Here is a 15,978-nt window from a genome sequence, read left to right on the forward strand (position 1 = left end):
TTGCACACACACACACATGCATGCGCATATATATATATATATATATATATATATGTGTATATATATATGTATGTATATATATATATACACACACACACACAAAAAAAATGTTTGGCCATGATTAGAATTAATATTTTTTATGAAGGCATGCAAATGAAATGGCGATGTTCAACAGGTATGTACACTTTACACAAAATTACTTCTTTCAGAAACACTCATAAATATGATTTACATAAAATAAATAACAATGTAGCTTAACTTTCTTATGTTTGAACATATTCTACAAATCACAATAGAAAGGCTGAAAGTGAATGTCAAGAAACCCGTCAAGAACATTGTTTAATATATATATATTAAATGTTTAATATTTTTTTATTTATTCAAAATATTTTTTAAATATACAAAGTATTTATTTATTATTAATATTTTTTATATTTATTTTATATTTTCGTATGTGTCTACAGCTGCATCTCAATAAATTAGAATGTCGTGGAAAAGTTAATTTATTTCAGTAATTCAACTCAAATTGTGAAACTCGTGTATTAAATAAATTCAATGCACACAGACTGCTGAACTGAGGCAGTAATTAAAGCAAAAGGAGCCCCTACCAAGTATTGAGTACATATACAGTAAAAGAACATACTTTCCAGAAGGCCAACAATTCACTAAAAATGTTTTTTTATTGGTCTTATGAAGTATTTAATTTGTTGAGAAATTGAATTGGTGGGTTTTTGTTAAATGCGAGCCTAAATCATCACAATTAAAAGAACCAAAGACTTAAACTACTTCAGTCTGTGTGCACTGAATTTATTTAATACACGAGTTTCACAATTTGAGTTGAATTACTGAAATAAATGAACTTTTCCATGACATTCTAATTTATTGAGATGCACCTGTGTGTGTGTGTATATATATATATATATATATATACACACATACATGCATATATATACACATACATGTATACACACACGCACGCACACACACACGTCTGGTTTGCTATCCTTGTGGGGACTCTCCATAGGCGTAATGCTTTTTCTACTGTACAGACCGTATATTCTATTGCCCTACACCAACCCTACACCTAAACCTTGAGGTTTAAGTCCCCACCTGAATAGAAAAACAGGTACACACACACACACACAATGCACGTTCTTGACGGGTTTGGTGAGATTCTGTGATCCGAGCAGCTGTTTGTCTTCACCAGATAATTTATCCAGTCAGCTTAGTGGAGAGAAGTGTTCAGATGTTCATATAAACATGTCCGTGTGTATGAGGTGTTTGAGTAGTCTGTTGATTTTGGTATCCAGTATTTGTTTGTGAGGTTGTTGTGAAAGTGCTTCATTATTATGGGCTGAAGTGAAAAGCATCAGAGAGTTTGACCTGTCCTTCATCCACAGAGAAAGAGTCTGTTGTTGCTGCAGTCCATCGAGTGTCCAGTAGAGGACGCCACTGTTAACCTGATTCTGGAGAATATGGTACCTGTGTGTTCACACACGGGCTCCGTCCCAAATGGAGTCCTTAGCTCTTCATAGGGTGGCTATATGTTGGGTTTAAGGTCAGACAGTCCAGTTTGTAAATGCATATCCAGCGGTATGCAATGATATATAATTAATAAATAATTGTTTTAAATGTACTGTATAAATTAATATTAAGAGACATACATTTTAGACACAATATAGTTGGTCTATTCCACCAACAAAACTAGTTCAGAATCCCAGCATAACCATTGCATCTCTGTTCAACACAGTGGAGTTTTGTTCTTGAATGATTCAGCTTTTTTGAATGAATCAGTTGAGTCAATGATTCAATGACTCATTCATAAAGAATGTCAGTTGCTTTGTACCTGAATGAATCAACCATTTTAAACAACTCTGTTGAGTCAATGATTCAGTGACTCATTCATAAAGATAGCCATTTACATAATTTATGAGTGAATTAACTGTTTTGAATGACTCTGTTGAATCAATGATTCTATGACTCATTCATAAAGACAGTCAGTTGCTTCGTTGCTGAATGAACCAGCCGTTTTGAATGAATCAGTTGAGTCAATAATTCAATCATTCATAAAGACTGTCACTTGCTTTGTTACCTGAATGAATCAACCATTTTAAACAACTCTGTTGAGTCAATGATTCAATGACTCAAGTTGCTGTATTCGGAACCAGGTACTACTGCTATACAACTCTTACTAGTTCTGCCATATCCTAAAAATAGTAAGAATAAAACACTAAATGCCTAATTTTATAAAAAGGTTATAAACCTTGCCCTTATAAAAGTAATATTGTCCCTCAATGGAAACGTTGTGTGAGTACTTATAGATTTGGGATTATTTTTAGCTTCACTGAATCCTCATTTTTGGTGCTATAGAAATGGCCACCCTCACTGATCATCAGTCATTCAATCCACATCAGCTGCTCCATTTGGGCCGGAGCCGGAGTGAACGCAGTCTGATGAATACCCAGGCGTGCGTCAGGTGCCGTTACTGAGCATGCCCAGTAGTTTGTGGGGCTCCATGCCCTGCTGCTGTGCCACGCGCTGCACGTCGAAGCCCAGGTGCGTGAGGAACTGGATGACGCTCATCTCCTGCCCCGTCAGCTGCTCTCTGATGGTGGGGCAGGTGGGGTTGCAGTGGGGCCACGGGCAGCTGTCAATCAAGTGAAGAGGGCACCCCCGAGGCGGAGCCTGAGCGCTGCTGCTGTTGCCGTGGTGACGGAGGCTGCGGTCCCAGCACTGCAGCGCTCGAGGAAGTGAGGTACCTTTGACGTGGATGTCCATCCAATAACTGGAGGAAAAAGACTGACTTACTGCATACAGAATACAGTAACTGAAGAGTTGCATCATGGATAGTGTATGTACTGTACACTGATTCTTAAAGGGGTCATCGGATGCCCATTTGTGATATGATTCTTTAGGGTCTTAATGAAAAGTCTGTAACACTTTGGTTAAAATTTTTCAATGGTAGTAAAACAGCACCCTTTTTACCCTGTCAAAAACAGCTCTGTTCACAGCGAGCCGTTTCGGTGTATGTGCCTTTAAATGATAATGAGCTTTGCTGACCCCACCCCTCTCTGCTGTGGGGCGACGAGCAGTTCTCATGAGACTGTTAACTTTAGCAAAGATTCATAAAAAAAACACCTTCGATCAAAAGTGAATTTTGCATCCGATGACCCCTTTAAAATATGGTGAACGTTACAGAAATTGTTTATTATGATAATGCATAACTGAAATGTTTCATTTTTGCATTTTAAGCATGCCTAGTGAGATGAAGAACAAGTGAACACACACTCACTGCATACTTACCTTCTTGTGATGATCTCATGAGACAAACAGGCGGGAGCGAACATGGCCCTGTCAATCAAAACAAGGGCCAATCAGAGATCAGTTAGAGTTTTCAAGTTGAATTTTTAAGTAATTATATATTAAAAAACATTAAGTTTGTCATGCAAATATTATTACAACAATTACATAATCATTATTGTTGTGATCATATTTGCATGATATTTGCACATTGACCTCTCAAAAGAAATAGTTTGTTATTGTTTGGGGTTTTTATCAAATTTGGTGTCAATCAATTCATTCAAGGGCCAATCAGAGATCAGTTTGATTGTAAATCAATTTGGATTTGCAGAGAAAAATATTATAAATAAAATAATGAAAAAATAATATAGAATAAAAATATAATTATATTGCTTTTTAAGTAATTTGTAAAAAAAAAAAAAGTAAGTAATAAGTAATATTTTGCATTAAAAAAATGAAGCCTATTTTTAGGACCATTACGTTTTTATTATTATCATTATTATTATTAAATATTTTCATTTGGTGTCAATCAAAACAAGGTGTCAGCCACAGATCATTTGTATTTGCAGAAAAAAAAATTGTTAATAAATAATAAAAATATAATTAAAAACAATTTTTAAATATGTAAAAATATGTATTTTGCATAAAAATTAAGCTTATTTTTAGAACCATTCCATTATTATATTTATTATTATTACTATTGTTATTATTATTATTTGGATAACAGTTAGGCACACTGGCCTCTCAAAATAAATAATTTGTTAGTGTTTTTTACATTTGGTGTTAATCAGAACGCTCAAGGGCCGATCAGAGAAGAGTTTGACGTCATCAGATCTGTGATGTGATGTTAGGGTAAAGTCAGGAGTTCAGGAGCTCGTGCAGCTGAAATGCTTACGGGACGTTTTTGAGGGTGTTTCTGAGTTCGCTGCCCAGGTTCTGGATGTATCTCCACTGACCCTCCTGCACCGGCTGACCCGTCAGATGGACGTTATCAACCGTCAGCTGAGCCTCATCGAACAACCACTGAACCACAAACACCGGCCCTGAGAGAGAGAGAGAGCGGGCGAGAGACACAGACAGAGAGACAGAGAGAGAGAGAGATGCTCATCATCCTTATGTCAGATTCAAGACAGTAATCCTATTGCAGTATTATAAATTATTTTATAGTTTTAAAATAGTTTTATATTAGTTTAGGTTTTAATAATTTTGTTTTTTTGATTTTGTCATTAGTTTAAAAAAATCTATACAGCTTTAAATATTTTTTTAATAATAAAGTTTTACTTTTTTACTTTACTTTTTGTAATTTTAGTGCTGCTTTATTTCAGTTAGCTGCCAAGGCAATGTTTTTAATTTTCTAAAATTAAAATTTTTATTTATTTATTTATTTTTATATTTCTTACATTTATTTTATTCAGGTTTATTATAGTTAGCTAAAACCAAATAAAAACATTTTGTTTATTACTTGAAATTAAATAAACCTTATCTGAAATAAATAAACAATAAAAAAAGAAAAATCCTTAAACTTATTTGTTAATGTTTATTTTATTTTAAATAACAAAAATGTTTTTAGTCCATTTAGCTTTAATATTAGTTGACTATAATGACCCTAACTGAAATAAAATATAAGACCAAAGCATCATTTCTCGGTTGGCTTACTAAAATAAACTAAAACTATATAGACATATTAAAATAAAATGACAAAAAACATACAACAAAATAACTGAAATTAAAATAAAAATACAATGTAATTCAAAATGATAACAAAATCTATAATAGTATAGTATCAATAATACTAAAATAACTAACTACTGTAAAATGATTTGTTGGGGGTAACTTACGGGAGTTATTTAATCAGATTACTTTTTTCAAGTAACTAGTAAAGTAACGCATTACTTTTTAATTTACAAGAAAATATCTGAGTTATTTTTTTCAAATAAGTAACGCAATTTCCTTTTTTCCCCATTTATTGACTGAAAGCTCTCCTGTGTCCATGCTCAGAGAAATCCGGAGTAAGATGTTACTTTAGTTCTAGAATAAATGTGAACATGCATTAATTCATCTCACTCACACAAAAAAAAGAAAAAAACTGATTTAGTATTCCTCAAAATGGATAAAACAGTGAAATGCAACTCAAAAAGAACATGATTAATAAAATGCAATAATTAAATGTGTTAACTAATACAAATATCCTTTATGTATATAATCCCATTTTATTAACCAGCGTCCTTGCTGTTGATCCAATTCAATCGTACTAATAAGCAAAAATTACCCAAGATAAACTAACATTTGTAAAAAAAAAAATTATTTATTGCTGAAGTGTGTTGAACTTTTTTATTCCTGCGTTCTACTGAATAGATGTGAATTTGCTTTTCCTTCAGCCTGAGGCTTTTGGTGTGAAAGGGCTTTTAAATTTGCCAAAAAATATAACTTTTTATATTAAAAACAAACAAGCAAGCCCTGCCCGGATTTAAAAAGTAATGCAACACATTACTTTCCAAAAAAAAGTAACTAAGTAACGCAAGTAGTTACTTTTTAGGGAGTAACGCAATATTGTAATGCATTAATTTTAAAAGTACCGTTCCCCACACTGCTTCTAGTAATATAGTGGTCAGTAAGTGTGAGTGGTGTGTTGGTGATTGAGACACTAGAGGGCGCTGTGGAGTCACCTACTCTTCAGTGTGGGCTGAACTTTATAACCAAAGAAGCAGTTCCAGTCCTCGCCGTTATACACGCGACTGCAGCGCTCCGGAACCACGCTGTTCCAGTACCTGGACACAAGACACAAAACACGGTCCCGCATACAGTACAGCAGCAGCACAAACACCTGTGACTGTGTGTGTGTCTCACCGCACTCCTCTCTTGATGGCCTCGGTCGGAGCGCAGCTGATCGTGTCGATGCAGTCGGTGCAGCGGTACTGTTTATGATCCAGAAACCAGCCCGAGTCCACCAAACCCCGAACCTGAACCGAACCCAGACCCAGATCCTCCAGCAGCTCCGACACACGGTCCACATTCAGCAGCACTCCGGTACCACCGGCGCTGAAGACAGAGAGAAATGTGTCTCTGCATCAGTGTCTCAGCAATGGATGCTCTGCAGTGAATGGGTGCCGTCAGAATGAGAGTCTGATAAAAACATCACAATAATCCACAGCACTCCAGTCCATCAGTTAACATCTGGAGAAGACAAAAGCTGAAACAAATCCAGCATTAAGACGAGTCCATAATCCATAATAACGCTTCCTCCAGTGAAGAAGTGTTCTGTTCTGAATCAGGAGAAATCTGCAGATCAAGCAGCGTTTACAAGACAAAACCGCTCTAAACTAATATGTGGCTGGATTTTGATGTGAGAGACAACAGGAGATGCACTTTTTCACTGGAGGAAGAGTTATTATGGATTATAGACTCATTTGGTGTGGATTATTGTGATGTTTTATCAGCTGTTTGGACTCTCATTCTGACGGCACCCATTCACTGCAGAGCATCCATTGCTGAGACACTGATATACATTTCTACAAATCTGATGAAGAAACACACTCATCTAAGATGTATAGAAATGTAGACATAACATTTGAAATTTCTTACATTGTATATAGAAATATTTAATTATATTTGGTACTATATTGAAGTTTTAAAAGTAATCTTGTTAACTGAAATAACACCAAAAAAGTAAACATTTGATGAATGACCTGAACTTAGAAAAAAAATGAATTTGAATAAAAATTACAAGTAAGTATTTAACTAATAAATAAGTTTAATAGTTGAAATATAATATAAGTTGAAGTTGAAGTTCTAAAACAACTGAGAAATAAACTGAAATAAAAACAAAGCTCAATAGGTATTTAAACAAAAGACAAATTAAAAAAATGTACAAAGTGAAAACTAAAGATATACAAATAAAAGCTTGTTAAAGTTTTAGTAAATATTCTAATAATATATAATACTGAAATATCATGGAGTGGGCAGAACATTTGCATAAACACGCCTCCAAAGCAAGACATCGACGAATAGTCATCTTCTCAGCGTAGGCCCCGCCCCCTGGTGTTCAGTCGCGTCGCGTCAAAAGCAAATAGAAATCACAGTCACTGCCGCTATCTTGTCTACACTGGATACAGTAAACAGATGTGCTTGAGTCTGTCATCAAAAGGACAAATGCAATGAAAGATCGTTAGCTTTGACGCGTTTGGTTTAAACAGCTCGTTCTGAAACATACCGTTTCCTGCAGTAGCTATGTTTCCAAAAAAACACGCTGGATGGAAACGCCAAGATGTGCATAAATTCTAAAAATGCGCATAAAAAACGAATGCATTCAACTAAGTAGAATAAACTTTTTATCCGATAAGAAAAAATGCACATAAACTATGATGGAAACACGTTTACCGAATAAATTCCTCCATGCACATCGAAAAAGTCATGTGACTGTGCGTTATGAGCAATGACTGCATTTATAGTGTTTCGTCTGCTCGCTCTGAGGCGCAAGTCATTTATGAAAATTATTATATGAAGTGATATTTAGTGCCGGTTTATGAGGACGTGACGAATTAGTTCTCTTTGACTCGTTGGACGGAAACAGTGCTTTATTCGCAAATGTTTTATGCGATATTACAGTTTTGCACACAAGTTAAATTCAAATCTTTGGATGGAAACATAGCTAGTGACGTTAGCCAATCATAACAGCGGCTGATTCCTGAGAAGCCTTAAAGGACACGCCCCTTAAAAACAGCTCGTTTTAGACAGAGGGTCAGAATGAGGGTTGAAAATAATCATTTTTTTCACATATTTCTGCAAAAAAAACCTTTATCAACATTATAAGTAATCCTAAAGGAACATATTAAAATGCTTTAAAAAAAATCCATGTCATGACCCCTTTAAACGGTTTATAGGTTCATGGAGAAAATGAGCAGGATTTGTATTTGGGGATCCTGTCAGTGATTGGTCACCTGCTCCCGGCCACCAGCAGCACTTTAGCACCGTCCAGACCTTTAGTCACCAGCTCCTTAACGACCTCCTGAATGATCTGAGAACCCATGAACGCATAATCACCTGAACACAGAGACACACACGTTACACACACACACACACACACAGATGAATGTGAATGATGGACACGTGAGTGTGTGTTTTACTCTGGTCTGTCTTCACTGCGGAGCCGCTCCAAACATCACTGGAGCAGTACGGCACAAACCTGCGCACACAGACTCATTATTCATGACAGAGAAACAGCAAACAACACTGAGTGAACACTGAGTGAAATGCTGAATTAGACTGAAATAATGTTTTCTCTTTGTAGCAAAATCTGAATTATCTGCATTATAACAACAGTAAACAGTATAGAAATGTAAAGATGCAGGTCATTTTCTCTGAGGCTTATGGGATATGAAATATGAAATATTATTATCTGTGTATAGAAGTCATAATCGTACACTGTGTTTGCGTTCCACCAGTGTGGATTCTCCTCGGGCTGAGACGACAGGATCCCTGTTCCTGAAACACACACACACACACACACACACACACACACACACACACACACACACACACACACACACAGACAGACAGACACACACAGACACACACACACACACACACACACACACACACATGGATTTCAGCTTTAGAGGGTCTGATACTCAGAATACAGTGTTTTTGGACACGCCTCCCTGTTGTTAGGATGCTCTGAGCGTTGCTAGGGTGTTGCTATGCAGTTGGCAAGATGTTGTAAGTGTTGCTTAGTTGCTTAGTATGAGGTGCTTAGTGCTTTCTTGACATACTTAGGACATCCTTATGAAATCCATTACATTTTATTTTACCCAATCCTTTTTTTTTCCCCAAATGCATGTCTAATAAACTAAAATCATGAAACTTAGTTAATGTAATAATAATTTATTAAATATTTAACAAAAATTAAATTTTCTCCATTTTATTTTTTGGATTTCTGATTTATTTTTATTTTTCTGAATTCCATTTTTTTCTGTTTGAATTTTTTTGGATTTTTGCTTTATTTATTGTATTTGTGTATTTTTTCTTTCTTTTTTTTTCCTGCTTTTGTTTTTATAACTGTATTGCCTTAATGGTTTGATGTTTTGTACTGTTTAATTAAAATAAGAAATCAGAAAAAAAGATTCGAGATACACACTCAGAAGTAACGATCTGAATCAAATGATTCACGATACGGATCCGATTGGAGCGCTTCGAAACAGTGAATCATTTTGCACGCAGTGGTTTAACTGATTCTGAGTTTCTAAAAGCTCTGTTTCTCTCATCACTATACGTGCTTTTAACAATCATTACAACTGATGTCTAAATTGGAAAATGAATGGCTCTTTTGATCTGTTTTTCTTCTTCTAGTGAATCGCTTGAACTGAATGATGGAAGTCACGAGTTTGAATCAATCGGAGCGGTTCCAGTGTAAATGACTCACTCAGTTGATTCGGTTCGTCTGTTCTCGTCTTCAGTCATGTTTACACGACGCTGTCAGAACTACTACTGGCTCAGCTCGCTAGATTTATAACATTAACTGAAATAAGAGAAAAAAGTGTGATGTTTCCAAATAAAATCTCCATATTTCCATTCATAACATCCAAAGCAAATCTACTCCACATTGAGGCGAGGTGACCGGTTTACTGCTAACTAGTGAAACACTAATTAATATAACATTAAAATACATGTTCGATGGAAACATTGCTTTATGATGGAGTTTGTAGCTTAATTCACTAGATTTGAAATAGTTTGAGCTGCGGTTCAATAGAAATCAGCTGAAAGCATCCAGTCTCTCATAGCATTGAAGTCAATGTTCAGTTGTAATAAATATTTGAGAAATGATTGTTGTATGTGATTGTATTAGTCTATATAGAGTGAACACAAAACAGCAGAACAACATGCAGTTAAAGAGCTGAACTCTGCTTCAGCTCTTATATGTTCTTATTACACACATGTATTAGATGTGCATCTGGTGTATTTCTGTAGAGTAGGGATGCTGTGACATGAGTGACTCTCTGAAGATGAAGTTCATGTGCTCATGAAATAAAAACTGGCCATAGGTCAAGTTGAAAGGTCAGAGGTCGTGACTGACCTGTCCTGGTGGGAGGCCATTTGCTGGAGCTCATGAGTCGCCTCATGGTCTCGTATCTGCTGTCGCAGGTGTGTTTACTGAAGCAGTACCAGCCACCTGAACAACACAAACACACACCGTCAGATCACACACACACACACACACACACACACACACACACATCATGATTCACTGATTCACTCACCCTCCAGGAACATCAGCCATCGCCGACTGCCTCGCGACTCCTTTATGTAGTAGCTAAATCAGAAAACACATAAATATGATTCATTTTATGTTTATTATTCAGATGCATTCCTGTACAAGAGTAGATCACGGCATTCGCAACACCAGTCATGGGTTCGATTCCCAGGGAAAGCACCTGATAGAATGGGTACCTTGAATGCAATAAGAATGAAGCTGCTCTGGATAACGTTTGATAAATGCATTAATGCAAATATTAGTTTTGAATAATCAAGACTTTAAGACTTTTCTGCTCACCAAGGCTGCATTTATTTGATCAAAAACACAATAAAAATAGTGAAATATTATTATAGTTTTAAATAGCTGTTTTCTATGTGAATATGTGTTAAACTGTAATGTATTTCTGTGATGTGCAGCTGTATTTTCAGCATCATTACTGCAGTCTTCAGTGTCACATGATCTTCAGAAATCATTCTAATATGCTGATTTGCTGCTCAACAAACATTTCTGATTATTATCAATGTTGAAAACAGTTTTACAAGAAAGAGCCTGTCTATAGGGACCAGATATGCAGATTAGCCTGTTATAATAAACAATGCATCACTAATACATATAAATAAAGTCAAAGTAAAACAACAATTAACTTAATTTCCCAGAATGCATTGAATTTCAATTCTGTAAATTCCTCCTGTCATTCCAGCTCAGCTTCCTTTGTGTTGTGGTTCATTCCGTTCAAATTCACTCTCATGAACTGAAAAGCAATTCTATGATTTTGAACATCGCTCAACCCTGTTCTGAACAGCTGCTGAATCTCTCTCTCTCTTTACAGACGTGGAGCCTGAAGAGATCAGAATAAAGACATGAGAGAGAGAGAGAGAGAGAGAGAGACAGAGAGAGAGAGAGAGAGACAGAGAGAGAGAGAGACAGAGAGAGAGAGAGAGAGACAGAGAGAGAGAGAGAGAGAGACAGAGAGAGAGAGAGAGAGAGAGAGAGAGAGAGAGAGAGACAGAGAGAGAGAGAGAGAGAGAGAGAGAGAGAGAGAGAGAGAGAGAGAGAGAGAGAGAGAGAGAGAGAGAGAGACAGAGAGAGAGAGAGACAGAGAGAGAGACAGAGAGAGACAGAGAGAGAGAGAGAGAGAGAGAGAGAGAGAGAGAGAGAGAGAGAGAGAGAGAGAGAGAGAGAGAGAGAGAGAGAGAGAGAGAGAGAGAGAGAGAGAGAGGCTGCTCAGACAAACAGCTTTCTGATCATTGATTATGAATGTAAGACACAAGTGTGTGTGTGTGTGTGTGTGTGTGTGTGTGTGTGTGTGTCAGACATGGCTCATATAAAGATCAGTGTCTGGTTTGCTGGAATCCCTTTGATGTGTTTAAACTGGAGCTTTTCAAACCTGCTTCACCATTTTTTGTGTATATATATAGAGAGAGAGAGAGAGAGAGAGAGAGAGGCCTATATATATATATATATATATAGGCTATATATGTATAATGTCACAGATTATAGCATCATTGCAGATTTCTTTAAATAAACTGTAGCGAAATCTGAATAATTTAATTGGAAGAATTAAAAAAATGTTTATTTTAAAGTGCATTTATAGAGTAAAGCAGCTGGCAAAAAAAAAAAAAAAAATTGGGCTGGTTTTCATTCTTTTTGAGCGGGTTTTGAGTAAACTTTGGGCTGGAATTGTTTCTGGGATCTGGCAACCCTGGCGGCGCGCGTGCGGGAAGAACAAGCTGCGCGCGACAGACGGCGCCGTAATTTGCGTACTTTCACTCAAAACCATAAGTGTTCCAGAAGATTCCGAGACAAACCGAACCGCAGCGATCATCACGACCATCTCTGCTGCTGCTGTCTGGGAATGTGAGGAATTAATATCTCTGATCCTCCGTGTCTGTCAGAGCTGCGCGCTTCACTTCAATTTGGCTTTAATTATTGCGGTTTCGGTAATTATCTGATTCCTGCTATTAAAAGAGAGCTCCCTAACGAAATAACAGACTTAAAACGTGATTGAATAAAATAAGGATACCATACACATATATCCCTGCAAAAACACATGTGACAAAATGTAGAAAAGACCTTTACCATGGTATTACCATAGTAGGCTACATAGATAGATAGAGCTTATGTTTATTAACGTTCTGGCAAGGTTCTTTCAAAGTTTTGAACAAACATTCTTCAAGTAACATTAATAGAACGTTGGTTCAAAGTTATCTGCTCTTTAATAATGTCAATACAAAAACATTTATACATCATTCATGGAACATTTTAGTTGAACATTCGTCTAACGTTAAATAATGAAATGAAGCTACTTGTTTCAGAGCGTAAAAAAAAAAAAAGTAATGTTTCCGTAATGTTTGCAAAACGATCAAATGAAACATTCCCTTAACGTTTGCATAACCAAGAAAACATTTTTAAAACATTCTATAGAACTGTACCATAGTACCACCATAGTATAGATAGTTAGAGATTAATTTTTATTTAATTATGTTCCTAGCTAACAGAGAGTGTTCTCACATTTTCAGAACGTCCTTAATGTTCTGGTAGTGTTCTCTCAAAGTTACCAACAAACGTTCCTCCAGTAACGTTAATAGAATAGTTCTCAAAATGTTTACAAAAACATTGTCTGTACATTTTTTGTTAATATGTTAGTTGAACATTCGTTTGACATTTTTTGAATGATGCTACTTGTTTCAGAACATTCAGAGAACATTCAAAAGTAATGTTTCCTTAATGTTTTCAAAATGATAAAGTTGAGTGTTCCCTCGAAGTTCGCATAACCGAGAAAAAAAGCATTTTTAAAATATTTACATTTTGAACGTTCAGAGAACATTTAAGTAACGTTTCCATAATGTTTGCAAAATTATAAAACGGAATGTTCCATTGATGTTCGTATAACTAAAAAAATACATTTTATAAAAACTTGATGTTTTGAATGTTGAGAGAACATTCAGAAGTAACGTTCTCGTAATGTTTGCAAAATTATAAAATGGAATGTTCCGTTGATGTTCGTATAACTAAAAAATAAGTTTTTAAAAACTTGATGTTTTGAAGCGTTGATAGAACATTCAGAAGTAACGTTCTCGTAATGTTAGCAAAATTATAAAACGGAATGTTCCATTGATGTTCATATAGCTAAAAATTTATTTTTAAAAACTTGATGTTTTGAACGTTGATAGAACATTCAGAAGTAACGTTCTCGTAATGTTAGCAAAATTATAAAATGGAATGTTCCGTTGATGTTCGTATAACTAAAAAAATTACATTTTATAAAAACTTGATGTTTTGAACGTTGATAGAACATTCAGAAGTAACGTTCTCGTAATGTTAGCAAAATTATAAAATGGAATGTTCCATTGATGTTCGTATAACTAAAAATAAGTTTTTAAAAACTTGATGTTTTGAACGTTGATAGAACATTCAGAAGTAACGTTCTCGTAATGTTCGCAAAATTATAAAATGGAATGTTCCCTTGATGTTCGTATAACTAAAAAAATAATCTTTAAAAACTTGATGTTTTGAACATTTAGAAGACATTCAGAAATAACGTTTTTCATAATGTAATGGGAACGTTTGCAAAAAGTTCTTAGAATATATTTTTGTAACTTGCATTGCTGATATTTTTCACAGTGATGGACAATGAATCAACCCTTGTGAGCTTTGAACCTACAGCCTTCCATTCAGCAGATGTTTGACCACTACACCACACAGAAGCAGAAACATACTGAAGGCATCACTGACCCAGCAGGTGAACCGTCATTACAGGTGACCGATGAGTTCCTCAGGAACTGAAGCTTCATCTCCTGGTCCAGTTTCTGAGTCGAGCAGGGATACAGGGATTGAGCCAAGTTCTTCACCTGAGTCATGAAGCTCTCCATGTTTCCCTCCACTGCTGTGAAGTCCAGAGGAAAGCTCTCGGGTGCCTGAGTCCGCTGATCCCGAACCCTCCTGCCCTCGGCCGACCCCAGAACCAGCAGAACCAGCAAAACTCGGATCATCTCCATGCTTCTGTAAATCCACAGGAGGTTCATAAAATCTCGCTGGATCCTCTCATCCTGAAACGAACAGTCTGTCCTCCTCCTGCGCTCAGATCACGGCAAGTGTCCGTGTCCCTCGTGGGCTCATTATTTGGGGTTTTTTATTGCAGCCCTCTCAGCCAATCAGCTGGCAGAGGGGCGTGTGGCCCTGTCCGGACTGCCAATCAGCCGAGAAGGCTGGTCAAAGGGGGGCGTGGTCTAGTGACATGTGTCCCTTTGATCTCCAGTGTGTTTAGTGTGAATACTGACATGTGAAGAACCAACACTGAATGAACTTTATAATGCGCATAGAGTTATTATAGTTTACTAAAACTAAAACCATTACAAAAATATAATTATCATATATACTTATTTAGTTTGAGCTAGTCAGCTATCCCTAACACTTCTGATTTATGTTTAGTTTAATCTGAAGTACTAAAATAACTTTCACTAAATAAACTAAAAATAAAACTTGTTCATTACTTGAAAGAAAATAAACATTAAGTGCAATAAAATTGCAACAATAAAAGATGTTATATTTTCATATAGTATATTTATATAGTTTTTAAAAATACACACACACACACACACACACACACACACACACACACATATATATATATATACATATACATACATACAGTATACTCAATATTTAGAATTTTAATATATTTTATTATATATATATATATATATATATATATATATTATAATTTATACTAAAAATTATATAGACTTATTTTAAAAATACTAAAATGACAAACACCACAAAATTACTAAAACTTTAACATTCAAATTAAAACAGAAAATATAAAAATAAAATAAAATGTAAAAATTATCGAAAACTATAATCATATCTCAGTGATACTAAAATAACACTGGCTCATATTTAATACGTGATTTTGTTATTTACTACTATATTTTTCAGTATTGTGTTGATGTTTTATGGACTTATGTACACAAACTTGTATATAAAATGTATATACTATATTTACATGTGTGACCCCATATATACAGTATACAATATATACACACGCACACACACACACATTTTTTAAGGTTTAAACTCCATTAAGAGAGTCTCAGTCTCAATCTGATGAAACATGTATGTAAAAATATAAATATAAATATAAAACAGAATATTAATACAGTTCCTGAGTGAGATATGAAGTATGGTTGATCTAATGTGTGCACGCGCGTGTGTTTGTGCTCTGCAGGCGATTTCCTCGTCAAATAACGCAAAACAAATTCAGAAGTTTTTAAATGGACTGGAAAAACATACTCGAGCACTGATTTCCCTAAATGACTTCCGTTTGGCAGCATATGGCCTTTGCTCAGAGAGGTCAGACAAACACGCCGTTCAAAGGGCCGTTAGGAGAGAGTTTGAAGTTTTATTTCCTCTGCTGATGGTCTGGACAG

At 35.6% G+C, this 15,978-nt stretch overlaps 1 protein-coding gene across 1 annotated transcript; it reads right to left on the reverse strand.

The window, feature by feature from the left end:
* Window positions 1-883: 883 nt before the first annotated feature.
* On the reverse strand, window positions 884-15,066 carry notum1b (notum, palmitoleoyl-protein carboxylesterase b). The gene is made up of 11 exons (XM_058791511.1): window positions 14,285-15,066; window positions 10,554-10,606; window positions 10,370-10,465; window positions 8,721-8,781; window positions 8,424-8,482; window positions 8,238-8,340; window positions 6,148-6,339; window positions 5,971-6,068; window positions 4,196-4,343; window positions 3,304-3,351; window positions 884-2,785 (listed from the first exon to the last, which is right to left on the reverse strand). The coding sequence occupies exons 1-11, from the start codon at window positions 14,572-14,574 to the stop codon at window positions 2,473-2,475; spliced, it is 1,461 nt and encodes a 486-aa protein (XP_058647494.1). The 5' UTR covers window positions 14,575-15,066; the 3' UTR covers window positions 884-2,472.
* Between the last annotated feature and the right edge of the window lie 912 nt (window positions 15,067-15,978).

Source organism: Onychostoma macrolepis, chromosome 11 (genome assembly GCF_012432095.1).
Source record: "Onychostoma macrolepis isolate SWU-2019 chromosome 11, ASM1243209v1, whole genome shotgun sequence".
In the NCBI taxonomy this organism is placed as follows: domain Eukaryota; kingdom Metazoa; phylum Chordata; class Actinopteri; order Cypriniformes; family Cyprinidae; genus Onychostoma; species Onychostoma macrolepis.